Source organism: Protopterus annectens, chromosome 17.part0 (assembly GCF_019279795.1).
Source record: "Protopterus annectens isolate FY-2018-M chromosome 17.part0, PAN1.0, whole genome shotgun sequence".
NCBI lineage: Eukaryota > Metazoa > Chordata > Ceratodontiformes > Protopteridae > Protopterus > Protopterus annectens.
The window spans coordinates 364,943,393-364,956,291 of NC_056751.1; the positions used below are offsets into that span (position 1 = coordinate 364,943,393).

The 12,899-nt window shown below is 47.3% G+C and overlaps 1 protein-coding gene across 4 annotated transcripts in view; it reads left to right on the plus strand.

Annotated features, from left to right (window-relative positions):
* Window positions 1-12,899, plus strand: part of PHRF1 (PHD and ring finger domains 1) — a 1,670,136-nt gene that overhangs the window by 339,752 nt on the left and 1,317,485 nt on the right. For all 4 annotated transcript variants that reach the window (XM_044059137.1, XM_044059136.1, XM_044059138.1 and 1 more), the window contains exon 4: window positions 3,764-3,905. In XM_044059137.1, the coding sequence (XP_043915072.1) occupies window positions 3,764-3,905 (142 nt within the window). The remainder of the gene's footprint in view (window positions 1-3,763; window positions 3,906-12,899) is intronic.

Genomic DNA, 12,899 nt, shown 5'->3' on the forward strand with positions numbered 1-12,899 from the left:
TAGGCCTTACCCCAAAGGCCAGAAGGAAAGATGTGGTTCCGTAAACAATCTCAAGGGACTTAGCCTGGCACAGAGTCGGTTCCCGCCAGAGGCAGAGGGGAACAACAATGGTAGACGCGCCCTAGAGGCAGAGGGGTCCGCAGAACCAGGGCAATCGAGAAGCCTTCCGATAAGCCCTTTCAGCATCCCTGAGGTGTTGCCCGACTGCCCATCTAGGCAGTCGGGGAAGATTGTCACTGTACCCAGAAGCCTGGCTATCCTTGACACAAGACAAATGGGTACAGTCCATCATTTCGAAGGTTATTCTATTCCCTTTCTTCATTTTCCAAATCAGTCAAAAATCCCTTCCAGATGTTCCACCGCTCAAAGGGATATAGCAGCTTTGGAAATTTCAAAACTGCTTGCAAAAGAGCTATTCAGCCAGTGCCAGCAGACCAACTAGGATCCGGAATCTACTCAAGGTTCTTTTAGTTCCAAAGAAAACAGGGACTGGAGACCAATTTTGGATCTCAGTATCTTGAACAGATCGGTCAAGAAAACAAGATTTCGGATGGTCACGCTGCAATCCATTCTTCCCCTATTGGGAAAAGGAAACTGGATGTGCTCTATAGACCTTCAGGACGCGTACTATCATATAAAAATGAACAGACGCTCCAGAAGATTCCTCCGCTTCAGGCTGGGAACCAGTCATTTTCAGTTCAGGGCCCTGCCCTTTGGTCTCACCACTGCCCCGGTGTTTACCAAAAGCATGGCAGTGGTAGCTACTCACCTGAGGCGACAAGGATTCCAGGTGTTTCCATATTTGGACGACTGGCTCCTCACAGCTCCCACCAAGCATCTCCTTCTGATGGCCAGAAATTACACTTTTCGCGTCTGTCAAAAACTGGGTATCTCAATAAATTGCGAAAAGTCTGTTTTGTCGCCTTGTCGTACTATTACCTACATAGGTGCAAATTTAGATACTGTAAACATGTCTGCAACACTAACGAACCAAAGGATATCAGACATTCAAAAATTGGTATCACTACTTCTCAACAACAACAGAGCCAAAGCCAGGTTAGTTCTAAAGGTGTTGGGAATCATGGCAGCCCATACCCTCCTTCCATTGGCCAGATACCACATGCGGATCCTTCAGTGGATGCTTTTTCTCAATGGTCATACCAGGAACTTCCAATGTCTCACACCATTATGATCATAAGCATGCAAAAGCATCTCATGTGGTGGATGTCTTCCCCCAGCTCCTGTTGGGAGACCATTTGTTCCACCTCCTCCGGTTGCTACTCTGACAACGGATGCCTCCCTGATCGGGTGGGGGCATTATCAGGGCAGGACAGTCCAGGGCACATGGCAACCAAACGAATGCCACTTGCACATAAATGTTCTGGAGATGAGAGCAGTGCTTTTAGCGTTGCAAGCCCTTCAAGACTCTCTTCCCTTGGGAATGATTGCAATCCAGACAGACAATATGTCTGTAGTGTGGTACATCAACAAACAAGGCGGAACCAGATCATACCCCCTGTGTCGAGAAGCACTCAGACTGTGGCAATGGGCGATTTCTTCTCAGCGTTTTCTGATAGCACATCCCCGGGAAGTCCAATCACATTGCGGACAAGTTGAGCAGAGCTGTTCTCATGCCTCACGAGTGGTCTCTGAAAGACTCTGTAGTGAGAGAGATATTTCTCAAGTGGGGTCAGCCTTGCTGCGATCTTTTTGCTACTCCCCAAAACAGCAAGTGCAGAGAATACTTCACTCTATTCCCTTTACCAGGCCAACCCAGCAGGGACGCTAGTCCAAGTTTGGCCCGGGGACTTCTGTATGCATTTCCTCCTTTCCCACTGATCTCTCAAGTAATACAGAAAGCTATCGCTCAGAAGGCCTCATTGATCCTCATTGCTCCTTACTGGCCTCGGCAAGTGTGGTTCCCCTTTCTGCATCGATTTCTCTTGGAGCGACCTTGAGTCTGGACCTAGTTCCAGATCTTTTGACCCATCAGTCGGGTCAGTTTCATCGCTCCCTCCCCTCTCTGAACCTCACTGCTTGGTTCCTCCACTTCCAACCGTAGCCAGGCTTCCTCAATTATCTCACTCTGTTAGAGATATTTTGATAGCTTCCCATAAATCTTCCACTCGAAGATTTATTTGAGTAAGTGGAAACGCTTTTCATATTGGGCACAAGGAAAGGACATAGATCCTTTCACCGCTTCCATCCAACTAGTCCTTGATTTTCTTGCTGAACTCTTCCATGCAGGTTCATCTCCATCTACTCTTAAGGTTCAATTGGCAGCTATTTCTAATTTCCATGTGGGTATTTCTGAATCTGCCCTAATGTCCCACAAACTCTGCAAAGCCTTTTTGAAAGGAGTTTTTCTTCTCAGACCTCCTGTAAGAAATCCTCCTTCTCCTTGGGACCTAAATTTAGTTCTTGCTTCTTTGATTCTTTCCCCTTTCGAACCTGCAGCTTCATGTTCCTTAAAGTTATTATCATGGAAAACTCTCTTTCTGGTGGCTATCACATCAGCTAGAAGAATTTCAGAACTTCAAGCACTCAGTTGTCGTTCTCCTTACCTTGTGTTCCATAAGGACAGAGTTTCCTTACGAACTAACCCGTCCTTTTGCCTAAGGTGGTTTCAACATCAAATCTAAACCAATGCATTGACCTCCTGTCTTTTTCCGGAGTATTCAAATAGGTCTGAACAAAATTACATTGTCTGGATGTTCATCGTCAATTAAGGTACTACTTGGACAGGACGAAACAATTCAGAAAATCTGATCAGCTGTTTGTCTCCTATGCGGAAGCAGAAAGGGACTTCCAGTTTCAAAGGTATCTTTATCCAGATGGCTAACATCTCTGATTACCCTTGTTTATGAGATTAGACACCAAAACTGCCTAATAAGCCTAAAGCCCATTCCACCAGAGCTTTGGCTACTTCTCTAGCCTTCCAAGACAGACTGCCTATTGACACCATTTGTGCAGCGGCTACTTGGGCTACTCCTCACACTTTGTTTCCCATTATAAGTTGGATTTAGCTTCTAGGCATAGAGCTAATTTTGGTTCCACTGTTCTCAGGAGTCTGTTCCGTTAGGCCACCCGGGACAAGGTGCTAGGACTGGTCCCATCCAGCAAGAATGAAGGCGAGATAGACAACTTAACATATAGAAGTTATGTTCTTACCATAACGTTCCATGTTAGTTGTCTTCTTCTCGCTTCTTCTTCCCACCCTCCTTCCCCTGGCCTGTACAGACCTAGAGGAGTTGTGATCGTGACCTCTCTTTCTACCACCTCTTTCTTAGCTATATGCTATTATGCATATTTCTTGTTTCAGGATGTAGGTCACCCTTCTTTTTCCTGTTGTTAGAGGTGGATTCTGTTTTTTACAGTTATACTGTTTCTGTTATAAGCTGGGGTTAGCTTACAAACGAGATCTGAGGTAACTATCGCCTAGCATTGTGGGATATAAGGGGAGCCTCGAGCCGGTGGAACCAACTCTCGAGCTTTAGAGTGGCCGAGTCGGAGCCGAGGTCGGCTCCGAACCCTTCCAGCAAGAAGAAGGCGAGAAGAAGACAACTAACATGGAACGTTATGGTAAGAACATAACTTCTATTTTTAGAATATTTCTGCACGGCAGTACTTAAATGTTCTTTTTTATGGTGAGAGTTAATGAACCATTGTTTGCACATGGTCTTGTATTTTTGCTTTAAAAGTTGGATATCAGCAAGAGAGGTAGCATGATACTATTCGTTTTTTTTTTTATTATTTTTTTTAGAATGGACCTATTCGGCTGATGGAATCTTCTCTTCTTGATGAAACAATTGAAGCAGTTGTTGCTGGTCTAAACACAGTGGTGTATGAGCGGCCACTGCATCCAAGAGCAAGGACACAGAGGAAGAGACGGAAAACAAAAACAGGTGAAGTTGTTTATAGTAATATCTGTAATTGAGAAGACCGCCTGTGTGGGCTGCCTGGTGAGATTTTTTTCCAGCAATTATTCAGTTCCAACTGTTCTTGGGTAAGAAAGGGGGTTGTTATCCATTGCCTGAGTACAGTGTGATGTCACATAAGAAAGGCTATCTTCACCTGTTCTAGTAACTGGGTTGGGTGTACCACATCTCAAGACCCTTTTTAAATATGACCTGTGCCAGGTAGTCATTATATTATAAGAATAAGGAGCAACAAACTTTACAATGTACCACAGTCGAAGGCATTACGAACAGAAAAAGCTGTTGACATAGCTGTTACTAAGCAGAGTTTGCAAATGAACTCCGAGAACACATCACATGTAAAATATCTAGTTTGGACACAATCTTTAGTTCTGTTAGACTGTATTCTGTCAGAGGCTCAGACAGCATGAAATGAAAATGCGATAATGTGTAGATGGATTAATCCTAGCTTCTGCGCTAAGCACTGCTTTTTCTTGCACAGCACACCTCAGTCCTGAAGTTTTCTCGGGATTATTTCCTAAATCTAATGCTTTATTAAAATCAGGTAAATTAATTGTGTGGCCATCATATTGTGGGTCAGCATACATGCAGATATTGCCTTTACTTTCAAGGAGAGAGCACACTATCAAGATACTACCTTTCATGCCATTTGAAAATGGAGGGAAGAACTCTACAACTGTCTTATTCCATCATTAAGTCTCTTGTGAGAACTCTGATCATTGCTAGAGCACTTTGAAAAAGGTGAAGGATTCAAAGGATAGACAGCAGTTATGCTTCTTAGAGGAAAATGTCTCGGAGATGGTTTCACAGGTCCCAAGTTTTACCATTTATTTCTCATTTGTCAAGATGCTAAGTTTAGTGTCCATCTTTTTTGGTGGCTGATGGGGGGGCATAAATATTTCACTGCTGGCAACAGTCTGTGGGGGGGGGGCGCGCATTTGCATTTGGCACGTAAGCACCTTCTGTCTCCAGGTTGTCAGTCTGGTCTGCACCCAATGAGTGCCTCCTGAAGTTCAGGCGCAGGAGCTCAGTGTTACATTTGAGACTGAGGACATCTGTCCCCACACAAAGCAGCAGTCATGGTGGGGGGGGGGAGGATCCAGCAAGTTTTTCCACACCAGGACTTACAAGACAGTTGTCTGATGGCAGTTCTTTATGTGGGTGGGGCCTATCAATCCATGATGGCAGTTAAGTGTATGGTAGTACATGGCATCTCGGGTATGGGAGTTCACTTTTAAAAACTTAGACTGATGGTACCTAGCCTTAAGATGTACTTCCAATCCTTAAATTATCTTGCAGGTGAGTTTGAGTGTATACGTACATGATTTTCATCATTAAATCACTGTTTTAGTAGCATAAGCTGTATGAGCATGTCCAGCCAAGGATGAGCTGTCCGGACAGTATTCAGAAGCTATGGGCGCCTTCCCTGTGCACTACATCCAAGGGAGCATACAGGTATAAAAGTAGATGTATGGGCTTCAAATTTCAGAATTTTCTTCCTGTTGAAGATACCAGTCAGACTTGGTCTTCGCTGCATCTTCTGTGATTCTGGGGTCAGTTTGTTCCATCTTTTGGGTAGGTAAGTATCCTTTATGGGTATTTTCCTCCATTTCTGTGAAGAAGTCTGTGTTTGTTCCTTGTCTCCAGGAGAAAGTGAAAATGTCTGTAAGAACATAGTGTTCCTTGGAAAGCTTCCTACACAGCTCATTTGTTTTGCTTAGGGGGAGTTGTACTATGTCTGCTTATGTAGTTTTCATCATTTGCACTTAAATCAGTCAGAGACATGCTCAGCTACTGTAATATTAGAGCTTCAGTGGCTTAAGGCTGTCATGAACCAAATTATGGACTCTTGAGCTAGTATCTCATGTGTCCGTCCCCTTTTGGCTCTCAAACAGTGGTAAGAGAGGCCTCTGAAGTGACTGTTCTTGCCCCCTCTCTTCTCCAGTCTTCAGTGGATGTTTCCACTGTTACCATATTTAGAGTATTAGGACCGTCCATCTCCTCCTGACCCCTTTTTTGCTTCTCCTCGGGACAGTGCTGTGGGTCATGAGTCTAGCACATCCTTCTGGGCAGGATATATGGTTACAGCTGAGAAGTGATCTAAGAAAGGCCAGACATAGTCCACAGAGTACTAGACAGAGGTACTTGGCACCCAGGTTGAAGTTCTGACATTGGAGTCCTCTGTCAACTATAGCAAGGAAATGTGTCTGGGTTTTGGAATATATGGTCTCCACTATTCTTATGATCCCAGCATACACTACACATGAGAAAAAAATCAGTGGCTTCTCAAATCTGTATGGAACCAACACCTCACCACTCTGACTTTTCAAATCCCTGTGCTGAAGTTTGTCAAGGAAGAACTTCACTGGTATATTGACCATTTGCTTTTGAGTCCAGGTCTTCTATCGACCCCTTCCATTCTGTAACCACAGATGTAATGGGATCCTATCTCGCCTACATTCATAACTGATGGGATCGACTCCGACTCGGCCACTATACAATAGAACAAAGTCTCTAATTGGCTGGGCTACCCCTTATCCCAGAATGCACCACGCCTGCTTCCCCAGATCTCATTTGCCGCTTTTCAAGTTAGACGTGGTCTCGACTTGGCTGGAGCTGAGTAGTGTTTTTGGGTACTTTTTGGTCTTTTGACCTAGGGGTTTCTTCATAAATTTAACAAACAGCTGTTTTAACAGCTTTGTGTGTGTGTAAACTGTTTTTTGTGAGATTGGTATTTTTTCTCTGTTACCGGGCAAGGCCCATTTGAGTTAGAAGGCCCTTGCCCTTATTTGCGTGGTTGCTGAAATTGTCTTACTGTACGTTTTTCTACTTTAATACGTTAATTAGAGGGCTTCTGCCCGTTTTTGGTGTGCTGTATATCGGGTCAGTCCCGTTTTGAGTCGAAGGGCTTGTGTTCTACTTAAGGTCTCGTTGTGGTAAAACAGTGGTGTAACAGGATGTCTAAAGAACAGAAGTCTGGGTTTAAAACGTGCACCAAGTGTAATTATAAAATGTCCATTACCGATAGCCATGCTGTATGTGTATATTTTTTAGGACCGAAACATTTGCAGGGAACATGTAGTCTGTGTCATGCTTTTTCTTCTAGGGTCCTTCAAGAACGTAAAAATAAATTGATCCTTAAGGGCCTTATTAAGCCCTCCTTTGAGGAAGCTTTGGCTTCTCCTTCCTCTCCAGCTTCAAAAAAGAAAAGGCCGTCGGCTCCGACCAGTCCGTCGGAGCTGACATCCAAGAAGCACAGGTCGACCTCTTCTTCCTCGGCTCCAATGGCTTCGGAGCCTCTGGTGGAAGGGTCTGCCTCGATACCTCTTTCCTCAGCTCCATTGGTGTCGGAGCCGCAGGTTGGGGGATCGAGATGCGAATCACCTGCTTCGGCTCCTTTGCTCTCGGAGCCGTTGGAGGTGTGCAGCTCAGACTCTACTCCCTCGGCCCCAAAGTCTCCTTCGGCGCTGATACTTGTCCATACGGTTCCGAATCCGGTGCCGATAGTGTTGGAGCCGTTTCGGAGCCGAGAGAGAAGTCGTCTCGACCCCCATCTATTTCCTCTTAATCTTCCAGGTTGTCTGACTCGGATTTGGACAGAGTTATCCAGAGGCTTTTCCAGTCCCCTGTTTTTGCAAAAATGGTCTCTGCTCCAGCCCACTCGGCTCCGGAGCCGATCCCCACTTCGACACATCCGATTCCTCCTCCAACCTCCTCGGAGCCGTTGGAGTCTGTGATGGTAGAGCAGAGCAGAGTCGTCCAGTCGGAGCCGAGACTCCCTCGGAGTCTCTCTGTTCCGACCATCATTCCTACCCTGTCCTCGGCATCAGGGTTCGGTACCGGGACTTCCTCGTTCGGGGCCGAGGGGAACACTTTGGAACTGGTAGCTTCGGTGCCTAGTCTTCCCCTCGGAGCGTCGGCCGCAGGGATTCTCGGTACCGCCGTGGTCTCTCAGCCGGTACCCTCCGCAGAGTCTGGAGGTCCTGCTTTTGAGGCCATGAGGAGCGTGCTGGCCATGTCCTTGCCGGCTCAGCAAGTCTCTACCTCACCGTCCCTAGACTTGGGAACTGGTGCTTTTGGTGTGCTTCATTCCCACAACAGCGGAGCCCCAGGGCCTGAGGATACCCCCTTGGGGGGGGTTCCCTTCTCCCGGGAGGTCCTTCTGAATCCGCTTTGGATGAACCTCCAAGGAAGAAATTGTGCAAGAGGAAGCACGTTGACTCCCAGGACGAGTCTATCACTTCAGATACTGACCTCGATGATGCGGAGGGGTCCCCAAAATAGTCTTCGGATGATGTTTCATTTTCAGATATCCTTGAGATCCTGAGACAGAGGCGATTGGCAATCCAAAACCCCTTCTGCGGAGGAGTCGGTATTCCTCAAGGCTTTTGGGGCCCAGCCCTCCGCCTCCTGGGTGTCTCCACCCTTCGATGAATTGCTAGTTTTAGTTTCTCGAAGGGTGTGGGAACACCCTGATTCTGTGGAACCGGTGCCCGCCAGGCCTAACAAGTTCCTTTCAGCCCCCTCCTCAGAAGGAATTTTTGACCAAAGGAGTTGCAGTAGATGCGATGGTGGTGGCATCTGCCACTCAACAGGACGTGGCAGAGGCTTCAACATCTATTCACCCTCCTAATAAGGATTCCAGGAGCATGGATAGGTACGGGAAGCATACCCTTTCTTCAGCTGCCTTTACCCTGTGGTCGCTGAATTATCTTTGTCATTTCACCAGGCTCCAAAGGGACCTCCTCAGAGTTAGGAGAGTCTCTTACGGGTAACCTTCCTGAGGCGTTAGCCCAGACTGTTGGCGCCCAGATGACTACCCTATCTTTGATAGTCAACTCGTCCATGAGGCTCATCTCATATGTGGCCGAAGGGGCGAGTAGAGCAGTTGGAACAGGCGTGGCTCTTGGAAGACACGCCTGGTTACGCTTGTGTCCCTTTGCGGAGGCTTTTAAGTCTTCCTTCACAGACGCCCCTTTTGATGGGTCCTCCCTGTTTGGACCCAAGGTGAAGGACACACTGACTCGGTGCGAGCAGGAGGGCAAGACCTTGACTGCCGTGGGGGCCCGTTTTTCCGCTCCTAGACCTTACCCCAAGGCCCAGAGAGGAGGGAAAATGTGGTTCAGGAAATCTCAAAGGTTTTTCCCTACTCCACCGAGTGATTCCCCCCTCTAGAGGCAGAGGGGGGGATTCAGGAAGACGTCGCCCCAGAGGCTGCAGAGGCCCCCGTAACTCTGGAGACCGCGATTCCTTTCGTGGTCCATCCTACGCTCCCCGTCCTTGAGACATGGCCGACTGCGCATCTCCGGAGCCAGTCAGGGTCGTTTTGCGGAACACCCAAAGGCTTGGCAATCTATCACCAAGGATCAGTGGGTGCTCCGAACCATAACCGGAGGCTATTTCATCCCTTTCCTAAAACCCCTTCTTCCTGTCATGAAAATCCCGGATGTGCCACCCAGTCAGCGGGATCAAGCAGCGGTCGAGGTCTCAAAGCTGCTAAGAAAAGGAGTCACCCAGCCTGTCCCCGCAGACAAGATCGGATCAGGAATTTACTCAAGATTATTTTTGGTGCCAAAAAAGACATGGGACTTAAGGCCCATTTTGGACCTCAAATCATTGAATCGCTTTGTAAAGAAATCCAAATTCCGAATGGTCACCCTTCAGTCCATTCTCCCATTATTGGAGAAGGATGTCTGGATGTGCTCCATAGATCTCAAGGACGCTGACTATCACATCCTGATCAGTCAAGAGTCCAGGAGTTACTTATGCTTCCGCCTGGGAACCAGTCATTTCCAATTCCGAGCTCTGCCCTTTGGTCTCACCACAGCCCCCAGGGTGTTCACCAAGTGCCTGGCAGTAGTGACAGCTCACTTGAGAAGTCAAGGATTCCAAGTGTTTCCCTATCTAGACGACTGGCTCCTTACTGCCACCACCAAGCATCTATTAGTTCGGGCACTTATGACCACAGTCAGTTTGGGTCATTCACTAGGAATCACGTTCAGTTGGAAAAAATCTGTGCTGCAGCTGTCTCAGCGTATTACCTTTATAGGCGCAGAGTTAGACACAAGAAAAATGCGGGCATTCTTGCCGATAGAAAGGATTCAGGTCCTGCAGTCTCAGATTCAAACCTTGTTACCCAGATCACGAGTTCAGGCCAGATTGATTCTGCAGTTATTGGGCACGATGGCCTCGACCATTCTTCTAGTCCCCTTAGCCAGGCTGCACATGCGGGTGCTGCAGTGGCTACTGTCGGTTCAGTGGTCTTTTCAGGATCTCCCCTTGGACCATTTGGTCCAGATTACGGAAACTTGCCATCGGGACTTGCGTTGGTGGCTGCTTCGGTCCAACCTGGACCAGGGGCAACCCTTTGCCCTTCAGCCTCCTGTCGCCACGGTGACCACGGACGCCTCTCAGGGTGGGGGGGGCATTATCTGGACAGGTCTGTCCAAGGTACGTGGCAGGCTCACGAAGCACACTTACATATCAATATCCTGGAAATGAGAGCGGTGCTACTGGTGTTGCAAGCACTTCATCATGTTCTTCCCCGGGGTACCATTGCTATCCTATCCGACAACATGTCGGTAGTCTGGTACATAAACAAGCAAGGTGGAACCAGGTCCTACCCTCTTTGCCGAGAGGCCATGAGAGTGTGGCATTGGGCGATTTCTACCCAGCGTTTCCTAGTGGCAACGCACATTCCGGGGAAATCGAATGTAATTGCAGACAGGCTGAGCAGGACCCTTCTGTTGCCCCACGAGTGGTCTCTCAACGACAGGGTGGCTGCAAACATTTTCGCCAAGTGGGGCCTCCCTTGTTGCGACTTGTTCGCCAGCCCTCACAATGCAAAATGCAGGGAGTTCTTTACTCTGACTCCCTCTCAGGGGCTGATTCCCAGGGACGCTCTAGCTCACAGTTGGCCCTCCGGTCTACTTTACGCCTTTCCTCCAGTTCCCCTTCTCTCGAAGGTGATACAGAAGGCGATTTATCTGGGAAGCGACATGATTCTGATCGCTCCACACTGGCCTCGTCAGGTTTGGTTCCCCTTCCTTCTGAGGTATGCGGTGGAGGGCCCATGGCTTCTGGACCTGGTGCCCGACCTGTTAACTCATCAGTTGGGTCAGTCTCATCCATCCCTCAGGTCCTTGAGGTTGGCCGCCTGGTTACTCCACTTCCAACCTTAGTCAGAGATAACTCTCTTTCTCCAGACGTTATCCACATTTTCTCCTCTTCTCACAAACCTTCCACTACTAAACTGTATTCTAGCAAGTGGAAGAGATTTGCTGTTTGGGCCCAGCAACGAGGTATAGATCCCCTTACCGCCCCAGTACCTCAGGTTTTGGAATTCGTAGCTTCTTTGTTTTATTTGGGCTCTTCAGTTTCCACAATCAAAGTCCAACTGGCGGCCATCTCTAATTTTCATGTCTCCTTTGAGCCTTCCTTAATGGCAAACAGGCTTTGCAAATCTTTCCTTAAAGGGGCGTGGCTCCTTCGGTCCCCAATAGCCCATCCTGTGCCTCCTTGGGACCTGAATATGGTTCTAGCTTCTTTAACTGCCCGTCCTTTTGAACCAGCAGCTACTTGTGATATGAAATTTCTATCTTGGAAAACCGCCTTTTTGGTGGCAACCTCTGCCAAGCGGGTCTCAGAGCTTCAGGCCCTCTGTTCTAGTCCTCCTTATTTGATCTTTCACAAAGACAGAATATCTCTCAAGTTAAATCCCTCTTTCTTACCCAAGGTAGCATCCCCCTTATGCATTCAACAATCCTTGGAGCTTCCTGTGTTTTTTCCCAAATTCTCCAATAACGCAGAATACATTTTCCATCAGTTGGATGTTCATAGACAACTGCGTTTTTACTTAAGTAGAACCAATCAGACACGAAAGTCAGACCAGCTGTTTGTGTCCTTTGCAGAAAATAGGTTGGGTCAACCGGTGGCTAAAACCACCATAGCCAAATGGATTAAAGATTGCATCTCCTTCATTTATTCACAGTCCGGCAAAGAGCTACCATTCCCAATCAAGGCTCATTCTACCAGGGCAATGGCTACTTCTGTAGCATTCCACTCCAAGTTATCGATAGATGATATCTGTGCGGCCGCTACCTGGACTTCTCCGCACACTTTCATTTCTCATTACAAGATAGATGTGACTTCTCGAGGTAGAGCTTCTTTTGGTTCCACAGTTCTCAGGAGTGTTTTCCAATGAGCCACCCGGGAGTTAGGTGCTACGGATGCTGCCCCATCAGTTATGAATGTAGGCGAGATAGGATCCCATTACATCTTTTAGTTATGTACTTACCATAACTTCGGATGTATGGGATCCATCTCGCCTACATTCATACATACCCGCCCTCCTTCCCCCTTCCCATTGGATTTAAAGGAAATGTTGCTTCTACTGAGTTCTTTCTCTTGAAGGACTTTAGTTTGTTACAGTTGCTGTTATGTTTTCGGTGTCTGGATGTAGGTATGAAAGCGAACAAGCCAGATCTGGGGAAGCAGGCATGGTGCATTTTGGGATAAGGGGTAGCCCAGCCAATTAGTGACTTAGTTCTATTGTATAGTGGCCGAGTCGGAGCCGATGGATCGGCTCCGAACCCATCAGTTATGAATGTAGGCGAGATGGATCCCATACATCCGAAGTTATGGTAAGTACATAACTAAAAGATTCATCAGACGTTTGTTGGGGAGTTGTTTTCAAGTGAATCAAATTAAAGGGTATTTGCTTCATAGGCTGACTGCCTAGAAACTACCTAAGAGCTGTTTTAAGCCTAGCTAAGCTTGTAGCAAGTTTACCAAAATATTGCTGATGTATCGGTATCACAGGGAATTCTATTGTTTAAGTATAGACTTTTTCATATCAAGCATTCACGGGCTGCTCCTGTAATGAGGTCTTCGACCATTTTAAGCATCTGCTTTTTAGGCATGGAGGACTGTCCAGGAGAATGCTGTACTTGTTTTTTTGTC